At 41.5% G+C, this 18230-nt stretch overlaps 1 protein-coding gene across 1 annotated transcript in view; it reads right to left on the bottom strand.

Moving 5' to 3' along the window:
• Positions 1–4853: 4853 nt before the first annotated feature.
• Positions 4854–18230, bottom strand: part of Ube2n (ubiquitin conjugating enzyme E2 N) — a 30744-nt gene continuing 17367 nt past the window's right edge. The window contains exons 2-4 of the mRNA XM_051206280.1: positions 6601–6847; positions 6286–6426; positions 4854–5675 (exon numbers count right to left, since the gene is read on the bottom strand). Coding sequence (XP_051062237.1) covers positions 5635–5675; positions 6286–6426; positions 6601–6847 — 429 coding nt within the window. The 3' untranslated portion in view covers positions 4854–5634. The remainder of the gene's footprint in view (positions 5676–6285; positions 6427–6600; positions 6848–18230) is intronic.

The following is an 18230-nucleotide window of genomic DNA, read 5'->3' as shown; positions in this document are numbered from 1 at the left end:
AGGTCACTTTTTCCACCAAGCACTTAGTGCCATCCACTTGTCAATCACAATGTATGAAGCGAAAAGGAAGATAATTGCTTTGCATGGTCTCATTTGAGATGGTCTCCTTCAAACTGGTGTAAGAATCTTGACTTTCTTTTTTACATTTGGAAACATCAAATAAAAATGGAAACATAATCTGTGTGGGTTTGTTTTTTCAGCTAGCATGAGTAGTGTTTTCAAAGTTAATCAGCTTTCTGAAATTTAAGGTCAGGTGCATACCTTCCTCAGGAGGCTAGAGAGATGGTTTGGGTTAAAAGTACCTGCTGCTCTTCAAAAAGGGTCTGACTTTGGTTTTCTGCCATCTCCTCGAAATCAAGCTGGGGGGGGGGGGGTGATACACATTCTGGCTGCCACAGACAGCCGCACACAAACCATACCTAGACAAAGATATACTTTTGCTGTACAGAATCATTATACATCAGCCGTCCATACCCTCATGTGAGTGCCTGCCTGGCATTCCACAGTAAAACCTTAGCTGTCATCCATTGGACCCCACGCACAAAGCTCTAGTACACTTCCTTTTCCATTTAAAAACCACACATCGAAGAACAGAGGTGTCAGACCCGTCACTAAACAGCAGATTGGGCTGGGTGTGAGCACATGCCTTTAATCCTAGCACCGGGAGGCTGTAGTGGGGAAGCAGAGGTAGATAAGAGTTCAATGTCAGCTGGGTCTACATAGAGTTCCAGTATAGCCAGGACTATATACTGTTTCTAAGAGAAAGTCTGAGCCCAGCAGTATTAGGGCACACCTTTAATCCCAGCACTCAGGAGGCAGAGGCAAAGGGAATCAGTTTGACACCAGGCTACAAAGAGTTGCAGGAGAGCCAGAGCTACACAGATCCTAACTGCCTGTAAATCTAGCTCCAATGGCCTCCGGGCAGGAATCTAAACATGCCCACACAGTTAAATCTCACAAAGTAGCCCAGTCAGTGATGTGTTTGCTAAGCAAGTTCTGTCCCCAGAACCCATGAGAAAAGGTAGGCTGCAATGGTCAGCCTGATCTACACAGTGAGTGCAAACCCTTGATCTCAGGACTCAGCGGCAGGCAAATCTAAATAGCCAGGGTTGTACAGAGAAAGCGTCTCAGTTTTTGGAGTCATAAAGGCTCAGTTGCTAAGCATCTGTGCATGCATGTCTGCCCAGCTAGCACCACTGGGCAGTTTCCTTGACAAGGAGGCGGCAGTCAACTTAGCAGCTTGCATAAAGCTTCCTAAAAATCTTAGGAATTGAGTGGCCAAAAGAACATTCCTAAAATTCAGTTTTCTTGTTCTGTTTCTTACCTAGACTTCATTTCCCCTAGAAACTACTTAGCAAAAAGTAATATGGACCTACACTGCAAAATGAAGCTACAAGTAATCTTGTAAGGCTCAAGAGATGGTTTCAGGGCCTGGATTCTGTTCCTTGTACCTACACAAAGCCTCACAACTGTCTTTGGATACAGGGACCCAAAACCCTTTGGCCTCAGAATAGCAGCTACAAACAGTGCTCTCTGACTCAAAGTTACCATACCCTAAAATAGTTCTGGCTTACCTAAACTGTACCAGGCTGGCCTTAAAGGCAAAGATTGCCTTCCTCTGCCTCTTGGTGCTGGAAGGCCTGCTTCTCCATTTTTAATCCCTTCTAGGCCAGTGGCACTGGCTAAATTCTAGCCAATTCCAGATGACAGAGTCCTTAAGGCCAGCCAGTGTTAGGCTTGTGAGGTCACACATCTTTGCTGTATACAGATGATTGACAGGTCAGGGCTGCAATAAAGACCAGTCACAGTACTACTTGCCTAAACATGCAAGAAAGGCAGCTCAGCAGTTCAACTAACGACAACCATATGGTGGCTCACAACCGTCTATGAAATCTGGTGCCCTCTTCTGGCCTACAGACAGACATACATGCAGATAGAACACTGTACATCTTAACAGGGGTTCTGCAGCAGTGGGAAAGGCTAATTTCTTAGAACGTAGTATTCCCAGCCTCAGCGAAACAGTAGAAAACAGGGAAGACGTGAGGGCAGAGTGAAGGAAACAGACAAATTATCACATCCAGTTGGTATAGACTTTTATTATATACTTCTTTGAAATTATTACATTCAACATGTTTTGCTTTTGTGTTACTTAAAATATAAACCCTGATATAATTCCTTAGGATAGGCAGCATGCTTCATAGCTAAACAAAATGTTCCCAACCCCAGAATACATTCCCATGAAATATTACATATTTCTTATGGAAACTGAGTTAGGTACCCAACTTTTCACCTTGTTTTGTAGTTCTGTATGTGGGCAGCCTTCCTATATTGTGTTCCTAGAACTTTGCTATTGCAGTAATACAGACTGATGTAGTCAGAGCAGCCAAAAGAACACTCCTAGACCACCTGAATGCCCCACGGCACCACTTAGCTCCTCCTGGCTGACTGGCCTCACTCTATCTGGCAGAACACCAGATGTTCTTCCACCTTCAGCATCTGCGTGGCTCTGATACACCAGTTTGCACCGAGGCTTATCTTACAAGTACGTCCTTTGTCTAGTGGAAGGTTTTCAGTAATATATACAGAAGGCCTAAGATCTGAGAGAACCAAAAATAACTAGTCTCACAGTGAATGGAAGTGAATCCCAGGAAAATAGATGACCAAGCAGAACAAAACCATCCAGACCACAAAGCTCAAATTGATACCTGAGGGCAGTGGTTCTCAACCTCTGAGTCTCAGCCCCCAGATAGCATGGGGTTCCCACTGGTAAACAGACATTTACATTGCAGTTCATAGCAGCAGCAATGAAAATAATTGTAAGGGTCGTAGCATTAGGAAGGCTGAGGACCACGGCACTAGAGCTTCTGAACGGATTTCAACTGGGGAGAGGTTGGATATCTCCTCTCACTGAGCTCTTTCGCTATGCGCTGTCTAGAGGCTGGAGCGATCTGTCTGACCAGAAAAGTAGCCTTCCTAGCACATCCTTCCTTCAGGACCAGAGCTGCAACTATTGTGCTGTGGCCCATGCTAAGCTGTCCCTTCAAAAGCAAGGCCCAAGCTATTCACTCACATCTACATTCCCCAACCTGCAGTAGGCAAATGTCCAAATACCTTTGTCAAGTGAATTTCTTCCTTCAGCTGGGCTGGCTAAAAAGTCAAAGGTTTTTAGGAAAACAGGACTCCATACAGGAACAGGTAAGCTGGGAATGACTAACCAACTCCTAACAGAAAGGGGAGTTAATACAGTGTGTGGTCCTTGTGGTATCTGCTACTCAGTTCCCGAACTATGGTGGGTCAATCTACTACTGCCACATATGTAGGTCACTTAATGTTAGACTGTTTGTGTGTGAACATTCTGAGTTTCTGAAATACTGCCATGCAACTCACGCACTGCTTTTAACCAACCATTCAGTGTTGGTCAAGGAAACCACCATGGGTCAGATGTCGTTGCTAGGATTCAACCTCTACTTTGACCTATTGATTCCTTTAAGTCTTTTAGGAAAAGTCCAGACATATAATGATTTTGCTTTTTCAAACTGGTTGAATGTAAGTCTCATCAGAACAACAGGGACTCACCAAAATTAAAAAAAAAAAAAAAAAAAAAAAAAAAAAAGTGATGCCATGAAATCAGGAAATCATACTGTAATATGGGGAAACTAGCCCTCAGTGCACACTAGAACCCTATGTGTGGGAAAAGTCTAAGTCACTGTGTGGCATCAGTTATAACCAGGGGCAGTACTGGCTTTCAGGGAGTAATAAATGCTACCCCATGGCTAATTACTTCAAGTTCTCAGAGGATTTTTGTTTGATTTGTTTTAAATGAGAGAAAGCTTTCTTAGCTGTGGCCAAAAGATGTCATCTGCCCAAGAATCGTACCAACTGCTAAAAGAGAGCTTTAAAACTTACACTATCAAGGTATGCATTTATGTGGAAGGATCCAGTTACCAGTCATCAGAAGCTCTTATATGTTGAAAATGTAATTTTAATAGGTAATTCTTCATCTTACATAAGAACACAATAAAACACACCACATTCTGAAGAAACTCCAGAAGTTATTGAGTGAGGCAAATGCAGATGGGCTACAATATCAACTGTAGGAGACAGATTCCTGACCGTAAGGTTAGCATTTACATAGATATCACTAAAAAAATAACACTCAGAAAGTTAATGTGGAAAAGGGTGAAAAAAGATGGTTTTAAATAGGAAGAAAAGAATAATACCAAAATAAAGGATAAAAGGAGTAGCAGGGTCTGGTACCTTCATAATCCTAGCAGAGACAATCAGATCCTGGAGTTGGAGGTAAGTCTGGTCTATACAGTTGAGTTCCAGGACAGCTAAGGTCACGTAGACACAGACACACAAACGCACGCGCGCGCGCACACACACACACACACACTTACTTGCTTGGGATCTGCTCATTGGTTCTACAAGACTCAAACTGCCTCCACAAACCTCAACTGGTTTCCTAATGGCACAAACAATACACATCAGGTTTTCGGTCAAGAACTAAGAGAAAAGTCCTAACTTACATCAGAGGCTCAAATGTGGACATGTGAAAGTCCTGTATGACAGTCACCTGTCCTTTTTGTGACCGTTGGGTGTGATCAACTTTCAAACATTATGGCAAGACACCAATGATCACCTAATTAAATCAGGTAACATTTATTTAAAATTTCTAGGAGGGTTAAAAAAAAAAAAAAAAAGGGACAGATACTGATGCTTCGTGCATGCTCAGAGCCAGTTTATAAATACTCACTCAGTAAATCCTAACACAAATCTGCATCAATGAAACAAACTGGTAAAATTCTCCTCTTGCCTGCCAATCACTTGTCAGATGGAGAGGACCAAAACAGAATGTTCCATCCGCTTTAATTTTAAATACGATTGTCACATCGGGAAAGTGAAATAAACACAGTAAAATAAACTGTACAAAGGCAAAGTAGAATAACAAAAAAATATTTTACTAAAACATAAGATTTACAGAAGTTTCCAGACAAGCCATACAAAATGGTCACAAGCTTTGTTTTTTCTTCTTCTTTTGGGGGTAGGGCAGAGAATCTACACTTAACAGCAAAGTCACAATGTTATTAGTGAGGGCTGTGATGTTTATTTAATGTTCCCATTTTGGTTCAGACAATCAAGCTTGTCCATCTACAGTGTCTAAAGTTAGACTTGGCTAGAAAGCATATTCTAAAAAAACTGGTTAGCTGCATTTAACCACTGCAATTAGATCCCATAAGAGGGGAAGGGGGAAAGGAGACCATAAAATTAAAATAAAACTATTTTCCCCCTAAAAAATAAAAACACCCATACCCCTGGCAGCTAACCTTGACAACTACCTTCATTCACAGTGCTTTGTACTTAAACCATGATGGGGAAACAAATCCAAGCAGAGCCGCTGCTTTTATACATTTCACAACAACCCGGATGATACTTCTAGCCTCTGCTCATGCTTTACAACAGTGAATCGGGACAAGACATAGATTTGCTAATGTGCATGTAATCACCAAAGATGAAGATGCCTGGGCTTTTATTCTGTAATGTTTCTAAGACTGTGTCCATTAAATGCAAACAAAAAAAGGAAGAGTCTTGGCAGAACAGGAGAAGTGATGTACACTTGATGATCTGATCGACTTAAATATTATTCATGGCATATAGCCTAGTCCATGCTCTTGCTGTAGATAAAAACAAACATGCAACTGTTAGTTTACTCAATTCATTAGATTTCTTTCCAAACACCATAAACAAAGAACACAATCTATGGAAATGCTAAGCTATACATACTCTCCTAAATTCACAGTATCTCCTATAAACTCCATCAGGTCAGTTTTCTGAATGTTTCATTACCCAAACAGTATAGATGATTAGAAAGAGGTCTTGGTTTTCTAAGGTTCTCACTATTTAGACTGGAGTAGCTTCAAACCTTTCATAAAATTCAACAAATGGAGAAGGTTGTGTCTTTCACTTCTGAAGACAGTAATGTTTCTCATTTTGTTGTAACTGTCACAGGAAGAAGTTTGCTGATTCCATGTACTACAAATTGCTGTACACTTTCAATGAGCCAGAAGGAAACAGTATAAAACAATTTCAAGTTTTCTAGTCCCTTCACACACTGCTCACAAGAAGATAGTCATTTAGATCCATGTGGTTAAACCCACAGTGCAAGATCTCCTTTTCTATACTACTTTTAATCTGAGCTCATTTAAAAACAAAAACAAAAACAAAAAAAAACCAAAGGGTAACAGATTGTTTTGAAAAGTAGAAGCAGATAAAAGAATAAAGTACCTGTTTCTATGGCTTGGGCTTCATTGGTCTTCCACTGCTCGGCTACATCATTTGCTAATGGATCATCTGGATTAGGAGCACTTAACAAAGCCTGGATTGATAGCAGAACTGTGCGGATCTGCAGTGCTGGGGACCACTTATCTACGAAGGTAACAGGCCCAGTATGATAATGATAAAGCATGGAAAACCGACCCAAACGGCTGAACTTCCCTCCCACACAATGGTGTTATCATAAAATGAGATTACAGTATTTACAATCTAAATATGGAATGCTTAAGACAGAAAGGACACATGTAAGTGACAAACAACACTTACCTTTCAAAATATCTAAACATATTCTTCCCAACTTGTCTACATTTGGATGATAAATTTTGGTCATGAAACGTACTTTAGGTGCTGCCATTGGATATTCTTCTGGAAGGAATAGTTCAAGTTTAAAAGTCCCTCCCTCAAAGGGGGAGTCCTGGGGGCCAGCAATGACCACATGAAAATAACGGGCGTTGCTCTCATCTGGTTCTGCTTTAATGCCAGGAACTGGTTCTGCCAGCAAACGCTGGGTTTCCTACAACAAGAAAACAAACACACTTGTGAAGCAAATGTTATTTCACTAAACACTAAAACTGAAATTAGAAGTTCATCTTTTTTAGACATAAAAGAATCTCCCAGTGATAGCTAATCAAATGTAAAACTCAAAGAATGTTTGACTCCTAAGCCATGCCATAACATGGCATACATGTGCACAAACATCCCCCTCACAAATAAATGCTAAAAAGACTGTTTATGATGGGCATGGTGGTGTGTGCCTTTAATTAATTCCAGCACTTGGGAGGCAGATGAAGATGCATCTCTGTGACTCTAAGATCAGCCTGGTCTGCAAAGTGAGTTGCAAGGCAGCCAGCGCTATGTAGAGACCCTTTCAAAGATATGGAGATGAATGGACGGACAGATGGACGGATGATAGACAGAAATAGGTAATTTTATTCATGTAAAAGGGAAGAAAAATGGCACTAGGATTGCTGCAAAAGGTAAAGCAACTTGTTGTAAACTTTACTAAAACCACAGCCACTGAGCTCTCCCTTAATAAAAAATTTGGTCATTCTTTGTATTCAAGGCTGAACTAACTAGGTCTAGAATACTCAAGACATCAAAATCTCTGGATGCTCAAGTATCTTACATAAAATAGAACAGTTTTTGTATTTAAGATACAGAAATCTTCCTGTGTATTTCAACCATCTCTAGATGACTTGTAGTGCCTAACACAATGTTATGTATGTATCTATAACAAATTAAGCTCGCACTTTCCTCCCATGGGATTTTTACATCTGCTAACTATAATAAAGTATTGGAGATGAGAACAAGTCTAGGAAACCGGGTACTGTGACAGCGGCACACCCTTCAATCCCAGTACTTAGGCAGATGCTGGCAGATCTCTTGAGTTCAAGATCAGCCAGACCTAGAAAGTAGGACCTGTCTTTGTGTAAGAGATGTAAGGGAAGGATGCATTGTCCCACACCGAAAAGCCTAAAACTGACACTCTTGTGAAGGACCTTTAATGTTCCCCAATAATCATATCACATTCTATTCTAGCAAAACCTCAAAATACCCTTTTCCATCCCTGCTTGTAGACTGATACTCTGCTTCCTACTTCATGAGAAGGCAAACAGCTTTTACATTTCCCTGACAGCATCTGCACACATTCCCACATGCTGCTGGGCTTCTCACTAGCTCCCTTCAACTAGCAGAGCACTTTACCAAGGCCACCCTCACCTCCTGGTTACAGTTCTCTCCTCAATCCCCAGTAAGAACTTTGCTCCAACAGCTCTCTTGAACCGATTCTTTCCTTTTGTGACCTTTTCTCAAATCATTAAAACTTTATGGTGTTTTTCTTGTAGGAGATGTAAAGCTGGCTTTCCTGTAAAAAGTGAAACCACTCCACAAGCTTGGCTTCTTCTGGACACGCCCATTTCCCTCCCAGCAGTGGGAAAGGTCCTCACTTTCCAGAAACAAAAGCTGTCTGACCTTGCATTTTCAACCTAATAAAACTCACTCTTGTCTTCATTAAGTCCCCAGATTTAACACTTTAGTAGAATGAAAGAAAATGGACTAACACAGCAACCCAAACCCAACTTTCCGCTCTTCCCCATTCCCCCAAATTTTCCTTACATCAGTTAATACATCACTGACCCATCTCCACCAGTAGGCTAAATATCTACCCTGATTTTTTAAAAACAGCAAAAAGCTGGCTGGGCAGTGGTGGAGTACGCCTTAATCCCAGCACTCGGGAGGCAGAGACAGGTGGACTTCTGTGTGAGTTCGGGGACAGCCTGCTCTACACAGTGAATTCCAGGACGGCCAAGGTGTTTCACAGAGAATCCCTGCCAAGTCAGAGAAGGTTCCAGAAGTCTATGTGTGACGGCACTACTTCTCACACTCCTACCTGGGTGCTTGAACCCCTGCCTGCTCTCAAATGGCAGACTGAAATACCATGACATGAGCGTTAGCATCCAGGCGCCTGACTGGCCTGCCAGTGGGGACCTAGCAGGAAATGTGCACGCACTTGCTAATATTCAGGCAGTACTCTGGCCTCCTCAGGGTCCTGACTCGGTCTCTATGCGCATGCCTCCTGCCACCTGTCTCCAAGAGACCTGCCTCCCCCTCCCCATTTCTTTCCCCCAATAAAAGTCACATGATGGCTCTCCCAGTTTCTGACCTCGACCTTACTATCTTACTCCCTGGGTCTACCTCCCCATATATTTAAAAGTCAAAGCCTTGCAATGGACTCCTGCTCTCTGCCTACCTTTCCAATTCACCTTAAGCTATCCTGCACCCCAACCTTTGTTCAATCCAATTGCACTTCCTTACAGTTCCTCCACCTCCCAGGCATACTTCATTGTACTTCAGAGACTGCTCCTTCCCCCCAGGACAGTTAACTAGGAAAAATCTAGAAAAGAGCCTTACCTTTATTTTAAGGAGAAAAAAATAGTAAAAATCAGTATAGGAGCAAAAAGTGAAGAAACTAGATGGTAATATTTCTCCCATTTTGGTCTTTCCTCAACTTTGCTTTATTTTATCCCAGCGTTCCTTGAAAAAGGGAAGCTGGAAAAAGGGGACAGGGTCCAAAAATCTAAGTCACCACTCCCTGATTATACATAGTAACAGCTATTTAAAGCTCTAACAACTACCAGACGTACCTCCAAGATCAGATCCTAAAATAGCTCCAAAATCACCCTTCACTTGCCACCCGTTTACCCACCCTTAGTTAGGCACTGTTCCCAGAGAACACATTAGAGGGCGGTGAGGCACAGGTTTGCGTTCAAGGCTGGCCCAGCAAGCTACACAGCAAGACCCCATCTCAAAAACAACAAGTACGTACAAAGCACAGAAGGAACATACACTGTGGGTAAGTATAAAACATCCCTCCTTTCAGGAATTATGGATGAATCCATAATTACCTGATGAAGCACTTTTTCCCAAACGCAGCATAAATTATGAGAATAAGGCTCTGAAACCCTTACCCACTGAAATAAGAAAATACTGGGTATAAAATAATCTCTTTTGCTACTGTCTAACACAGTTAACTGTAAAATACCTTCAGATTTTACACAGTTCTTTATCAGAAAGACATTACTTTTTTTTTTGGGGGGGGGGTTGTTTTTCGAGATAGGGTTTCTCTGTGTTGCTTTGGAGCCTGTCCTGGAACTCAGATCTGTAGACCAGGCTGGTCTCAAACTCAGAGATCTGCCTGCGGAGTACTGGGACTAAAGGCGTGTTGTGTACTACCAATGTATGGGTCTCTAAGTAACAAAGATGCAATTCCTACTGCTTCACTTGTTTAACTGTTTCTGAGCAAGCTCCATCTCTGTATTTTGTGCAGTTATGGTACTCTCCCCTTGAAGTCCATCTGTCTTTCCACAGCTGCAGTTATCCTTGGTCAAGCTCAATCAAAAAATATTAGTTGATGGACCAGCAAGACAGTGCAGCAGGTCAAGCTTGCCACATTAAGCCACAGTTCTGTCACTGAAGCCCTCTGACTTCTACACAGGCACCATGCTGCAGGGTTAGCCCCCCCACACACACACACACTCCATAGTCATATACAACAATTAAGAATTCCTAAAATAGTAAATGCAAATTTCTCCCTCCCTCCTTCTCCCCATCCTCTCTCTGACATGTAACTCAGATGACCTGGAATTCATTATACAGACCGGGCCAGCCTCAAACTCAAGAGACTGATCTGTCTCTACTAACAAAGTACTAGGACCAAAGGCATGTGCCACCATTCCTGGCTTTTCCTACCCCTTTAACACAGTGGCTCTCAAACTGTGGGTAGTGAGCCCTGGAAGCCTCTAACTTGAAAAAGATATTACAATTCATAACAATAGCAATATTAGTTATGAAGTAGCAACAAAAACAATTTTATGGTTGGAGGTCACCACATGAGAAACTGTATTAAAGGGTTGCAATATTAGGAAGGTTGAGAACCATTGCTTTATCAGGAAAGCGAGCTGCAGCTTAAAATTTCACACTGTCACATACCTACATGTGAATTTAGATTGCCCAAGAAAATTACACTACTGGCCATTAACCAGTCTCAGCTACCAGACTGATAATGTGTGTTCAAATAAACCTCCTTCAGTTTAATGACTACATCAAAGTTTAACAGCAGTGATGCCTGCAATTTGTAAATGCCAAAGAAAAGCCCTGTTTCCCTTGGGACTGGAGAGTTGTCTCCAAGGTTAAGAGTACTTGTTGCTCTTGTAGAGGACCAGTTTGATTCCCAGCATCCTCACCAGGTGGCTCACAACCATCTGCTAATGGCTCCAACTCCCTCTTTTGGGCTTTGTGGGCACCCAGGTGCATATGCACACAGATGTACATATGTAATAAATGGAACTAGCTCTTGGTGATGGCGCATGCCTTTAGACCCCACACTGGGGAAGGGAGAAGGGAGGCTGCAGTGGCAAGCAGATTTCTGTGAGTTTGAGGCCAACCTAATCTACAAAGCTAGTTCCAGGACAGGCTCCATAGATACACAGAGAAACCCTGTCTCGAAAAAATAAATAAAATCTTTTGGTTTTGCTTTTTTGTTGTTGATTCAAGACAGGGCTTCTGTGTATGGAACTTACTCTGTAGACCAGGCTGGCCTTGAACTCAGAGATCTAACCTTCCTCTGCCTCCCAAGTGTTGGGATTAAAGGCGTGCACCACCATGGGGGCAGGGGGTGGGGATGTTCCCTTATGGAAAGGTAAAGGCCCTGCTGCAGAGTGGAGCTACAGTGCTTTCCCTACTGGCACAAACCCTTTGGTCCTTAGCATATTAACTGGGCATGGACGTGCAGACCTGTAACCCCAGCACTCAGAGGTAAGAAAATCACAAGTGCAAAGTCACCCTTGGCTACTAGACTCAAAGCAGGGGTGTAGGAGAGGGAGGGAAGACCCTGACTAGACTCAAAGCAGGGGTGTAGGAGAGGGAGGGAAAACTGACAGTGAAAGGTCTTGTTTTCAGTAGTTTTTTTTTTAAGGTATAAAAACTACTTAAATGAATTATCTGTACAGCATGGTGGCACACACCTTTAATCCCAGCATTGGAGAAACAGAGACAGATACATCTTTGTAAGTTCTAAACCAACCAAGCCTACAAAGTGAGATTGTTTTATATTGAAAAACAACAATAATACATCTACAGGTAAAACTGTGAAAAAGAAATTTGCCAATTTTTCTCTCACACTTCAAAACATAAGTGGAAAAGTTGCAATATTTAAAATGCACATATGAAATGGAATGTACATATGTATGTAAAAAATAATAAGATGTTTTATGTTGAAATACATAATAATGATGCATGGGCAACACCCCCCAACACACAAACATATTTTTAAAAATAGTATTTTTTTTATTTTGTTTCATTTTGAAACAGGTTCTTATGTAAACCAAGGCAGCCTCTAATTCACAAAAATCAACCTGCTTCAGCCTCTGGAGTGCTGGTTTTAAAACTGGCATACATTTTTTAACATTTATTTGCTCTGACAGTCAGAGAGACAATCTGTGAAAGTTGATTTTTTTCCTTCTACCGTGTGGGTTCCAAGGATAGAACTCAGGTCACCAATACACACACACACACACACACATACACACACACACACAGTGTTCTTAGAACAGTAATTTATGGGAAAAATTAACTTCTAATATTTTCACACCATTATCAACCCAATATATTCAAAATACTATCTCAACATTCTATCAGTATAAAATGACTTAACACAATAGCTTAGATCTTTTTTCACACTGAGTCTTCATAAATCCAGGTTGTAACTTACACTAAGCACGTAATCCACACTAGCCACTTTTCTACTATTTCTTAGCCACGAAATGCTATCACCCAAAGAGTAAAAGTCAAGATAATCTTATTGCTGACATGTCATTAAGAATACATTAACTTAGTAAGTGGGTACATTTTTGTAGAACTTTAAACTATCACTGTTTTCCTTCAAAAATAATCTCTAAGTAAGAAAGGAAGACTTGAAGTCACTAACGTATCAGAATTGCTGTTTTGCTGCAGTCAATACACTGTGTATGAAAATGACTCACTCATTAAAAAGGGGCAACTACACAAAATATTGGTTAATCACCAAGAAACAATGCTAATTCTTGCAGTGAACACCACCCTCTAGTGGACAAAGACATCAACAGGTGAAGCAAACCACAATACCCTTTAGAAGTTCCTTACTTCATTCACTCCAGCAACTTGTCTTGTGTTTCTTCTCTCCAAATTGAAGCACAGCACATGGCCACCCCCTAAGCTAAGGTTCACTGTGTAAGCATGTCTTTAAGAGGCCCACTCCGATCTGGATTTCAAAAGCTTTTAAGAGTTTAAGAGAGTCTGGAAACTAAGCTAGCCCTCAACTGCCTGGGTGCTACTTACTGCCTGCCTTCTGTGCCTCCTGTAACCCAGACAAGCCGCTGGCCCCACAGGAACCCAAAGTCAAATGAATGTCATGGTTCCCAACACACTCCCACTTCTCCTTTACCCCTTGGATTTTTAAGATGACAGGAGAGGCTCTTTCCAAGATGTGGTGCCAAGGACTAAACCTGAGATTTTTCTTTTTCCAAGAGTTTCTCTTTAGCCCTGGCTGTCCTGGAACTTGCCTTGTAGACCAGGCTGGCCTCAAAGTTAGAGACCCCACCCACCCCTGCCTCTGAGTAAAGGCCTGTACTACCACCACTACCACCCGGTCCAAGATTTTTAATCTAGTGTAGTAAAGCCTTTCTCAAAAAGCTTTATTTGGAGGCCGAAGAAGTGGCTCAGTTGGCAGAGTGCTTGCATAACATGTGGGAAGGAAGCCCTGAGTTCAATCCCTAGAATCACATACATACACCAGAGGGTAGAGGGTAGAGTAAGTAATAGGAACTCTGGGTCATCTTCAGCTATAATGTGAGAAGGCCAGCATGGGATAGAAACCTTGTCTCCAAGCAAAACTCCATAGAAACACAAAGGATCTAGAACAACAACAAAAGGCCCTGGGTTCATCCTACGACTAAGTAGCAGGTAAGAACGCACTCTACTCCACTAAGAGTACTAAGCAATAAGTGGGGCCTGATGCTATTTATGAGTTAGAAATCTACATCCTAATTTTATCCCTCCCCAATAAACTAAATCAATACTTCTGTGAGGTTGGGGGGGGATGGAGACTGGGGAACAAGTTTTGAAAGACTAATTATGGATGGTCAGATTGTTTCTCAGGTCTGAAACAGAAGGAAAACCTCTCTTGTGTTTCCACTTTCCTGTACTCTACCATCACTCAAACTATCTGATGACAAGGACCCCAGGTAGTAAATACATGCATGTGTCAATTGGTACCTCGAGACACATTTAAAGGCAGACAGGTGACTTAGGTCTGCAGTCCCAGCCCTTGAGGAAGCTCAGGCATGAGGACTATTACAAAAGGAAGGCCAGCCTGAGTGCTGGGCAAGGAGAGAGGGAGAAAAGGAAGCAAAGAGAATAAGCAGCATTTACAATTAATCCAAGTGTTGACAAGAAGAAGAAGAAGAAAAAGAAAAAAAAACCTGTAAAATGTCTTTGTAAATTAGGCTTAACTTCTTAATTTCCGAATTCTTCTGCCCCAACTAAACACACCTAAACACATCAACTATTATAGTTTAGTGTGCATATGCACACACACATACCCTGAAGGCTCCTAAGGATAGGGATAATGCACTACTCCCAGACAAGAATGGATACGATGATCTGTGCCAAATGTTTAAGTGTTCTAACGTAAACTAAATCACTCAATCCTCATACTCATTTAATAAATGAGGAACAAAGAGTAACCACTTAAAATAGAACCAAACCAGGAAATAGCAGAGTCCAGGCTTAATCCAGGCTTTGGGCTCTACTCCATCTGGCTTCTTAATCTCAGTGGTACACGCCGTTAACTATAAAGGCCCAACTGGTCTGCCGGGGCAGTAAAGAGGACAGGCGTTGAGAAGAGACTGTTTCCTGACCATTATAATCACTAGTTCACAAAAGTAAATGTAAGCAATAATGCCACTTTTCCTCCTTTTTACCAGTAACTTAAATGATGTGATTCCATTCATGCAAATGAATCAAAGAGAAAAGTCTTTGAAAATTTGCTATATTATCATACTGATTTAGAATTATCTATTACAATTTCAAAACAGCAAACCATTTTGCCCATTTGTGATATTCCACGAACCTAGGACTTTACAAATTTACTAATGAATGTTTATTAGTGCTTGTTTCTTATGAAATGTTGGAGTATCAACTTTCTGGTTTGTTTTTTTTTTTTTTCTTATTTATTTATTTGAGACAGGGTCTCATTCTGTAACTCTAGAGAACTTAGAACTATGTAAGCCAGACATTGGTTGGTTGCACATGCCTTTAACCCCAGCACTTGGGCAGAGGCAGGCAGATCTCTGAATGAGACTGGCCTGGTCTACAGAGCTAGTTCCAGGACAGCCTCCAAAGCTACACAGAGCTGGGTGGGTGGGGGGGGGGGGTGTTCCTGAGTATGAGTCTTAACAGTTGTACAAACAAGACAAGATTAGGCCTATTCTTGCTGATTTCTAAATGTATTTTAAGTTTATTGCAAATAAAACTTCTACCTTGTTATGTTTTCCAAAAGACTTCCAAACCACAGTTAAAGATGCATCCCCTATTCATTCATAAAACACTTGGAAAAATCTTCACAGTAAAATTGACCTTGGACTATCCAGCACTAAGTCAGATTCAAGGAATCCAAATGATTCCATTTCTCTAGTTCCTAAATTAGTGAATGAGGTTAACACCTCATTGCTTTTTTTCTTTTTAAGACAGGGTCTCACTATGTAGCTCTGCCTGTCCTAGACTTCACTATGTAAAGACCAGGCTGGCCTCAAACTCAGAGATCCACCCCCTCCTCTGCCTTCCCAGTGCTGGGATTAAAGGTGTGTACCATCACACCCAGCTTCGTTTATTTTTATCATAAAGTCAAAAAAATTAAAAATGAGACTTAGTGATTTGAATACCAGTATTCTTTTTGTTTTTAATGAACTCCATGTCTCAGGAATGCTGGTATCTTGGAGGCCTGAATGAAAATTTAAGAAACAAAATAGTTTCAAAACAGAAGCTTAGGCCTAGTGACAGATGAATAGAACCAGGCCTGCTAACTTCCATCTATTCCCACTAAATCTAAAAATTTAGAGTAGAAAATAAACAGCCAAGCTTGCCTACCCTGCAGACATGACAAGGTCACATACCTACAACATTTTTAAATCAAAGGAAGGTAAAAGATGTAACCCTGCAGGTGTCTGCCGAGAAAGTGGCAGCAGATAGATGGTGTATAAAATGACTCTTGGGCCTGGAGAGATGGCTCAGCAGTAAGAGCACTGGCTGCTCTTCCAAAGGACCCAGCCAGGTTCAATTCCCCCCTCCCACATGGCACCTAACAACTATCCTGTTAACTGTGGTGCACAAACAACACATAATATAAAACAACAAAAGACCTACCCTCGTTACTCAGCCAATGAAGAAAAGTGACTTGTGCTCTCAGCGTTCATTCAGGGAACCCACACTTGCAGTGTATTAAATCTGCTTACTATGAGTCCCAGTGCTTGTTATTTCAAGTACAAGTCTACTCCTCACTTAAAGAAAAGGCTCGAACTTACTAACACTTCACTGGGACTGCTGAATGTCAAATTTCTAAAGCACTAATAAATTCAACAAGCTAGCTTTATTTTTTAACTTGAATATTTTATATCCTGGGACAGTAGTAACTTCATAGGTAGAGTAAGAGACAAAGATGTGCCTTCATCACCAGAGACAACTTGGAGAGCTGTTTATTATTACATGGCAAACTTAAATCCTGTGTGATACATTAGCAAAACTGAACATATGAACTTCAGCAAAATAAATTCTCCTAATTATTCATATTTTCCTTTATTCACTCACATCTTCCCCCATCCAACAGGGTTTCTCTGTGTAGCCCTATCTGTCTGGAACTGGCTCTGCAGATCATCCTGCCTCTGCCTCCTGAGTGCTGGGATTAAAGACACCAGGACTGTGCCAGGTTGACTCTATTTATTTTCCTTGGAGCTGAGGCACTAAGAAGACTATGGAAATGTGAGATAACTGCTGGAGAATAGAAAAAACAAAGTAATGGCCACAGTAATGGCAAAATGAGGCTTGTAGATATCCCTAGTTACTTTGGCCACTTCATAAATAAATACCCCTAGACACATGAAAACACACCCACACTCTTTTTGGATTCCACTGGCCCCTCAATAGAAGTTGAAATATTAAGTCACTTTTGGGCTCAAAGGCACCCTCCTTGGTGCTAGAAGCTAAGGACTAGGAGTTCAATGTTACCCTCAGCTACACAACCAATTTAAGCCAACCTGGGCTATGTAAGATCCTGTCTTAAACAAAACAAACAAACAAAAACAAAATAAAACCCCAGCAAAAATCCTGAGTGCCAGAAGTTAAGAAATCAACAGAATGCATCCTAGAAAGAATCTATTACTGCCAAGGCAACAAATAATGGCAGAGTTGTAACAGCAGCACCCTGCACTGGCCACCAGCAATCAAGAGCACACACAAAGCAGAGTATACTGTGTAGAGCATACTGTACACGTCAACTCAATGACATCACTGCTGTCCAATTCTAAACACTATTACTAGCTCTTTGACGCTCCTGGAAATTGAGATGCCTAATAATGCATTAATAATGCAATAGATGCTGTTCCTGCTTAAATTACCTAAAGCTGTCGTAGTTGCTTGGTAACGGTAAAGTCTAAAATTAGAGAAGTGAAAAGGGGACATGCTGGCTAGTTTTTTGTCAACTTGACACAAACGAGTTATCTGAGAAGAGGAACCTAAATTGAGAAAATGCCTCCGTCAGACTGCGTGAAGGCAAGTGTGTGGGGCCATTTCCTTGATTAATGATTAGTGTTGGAAGCCTAGCTTTGGGGAAGGGGGGTTAAATACCATCCCAGAAGGGTGGTCCTGGGTTTTATGAGAAAGCAAACAGAGCGAGCCATGGAAATGTAAGCAGTGTTCCTACACGTCTCTGCTTCATTTCCTGCCCTGGCTTCCCCTGATGACCTGTAAAAATCCTCCTCAAGATGCTTTTGGTCATTGTGTTCATCACAGGAACAGAAACCAAAGTAGGACAGGAGGGTAATAGATTGTGAGTAAGGAAAAACAAAGCATCCCATTTAGGGAAGAACAGATTAAGTCAGTAATCTCTCTCTTTTTTTAAATTACTTATTATATATACAATGTTCTACCTACCTGCATGTAAGTCTGCAGGCCAGAATAGGGCACCAGATCTCATTAAAGATGATTGTGAGCCACCATATGTTTGCTGGGAATTGAACTCAGGACCTCTGGAAGAGCAGCCAGTGCTCTTAACAGCTGAGCATCTCTCCAGCCTCGAGTAATAATCTCTT

Source organism: Phodopus roborovskii, unplaced genomic scaffold, assembly GCF_943737965.1.
Source record: "Phodopus roborovskii unplaced genomic scaffold, PHOROB, whole genome shotgun sequence".
Classification (NCBI taxonomy): Eukaryota; Metazoa; Chordata; class Mammalia; order Rodentia; family Cricetidae; genus Phodopus; species Phodopus roborovskii.
The sequence above is the reverse complement of the archived record's forward strand: the minus strand, read 5'-3'. Positions and strand labels throughout refer to the sequence as shown.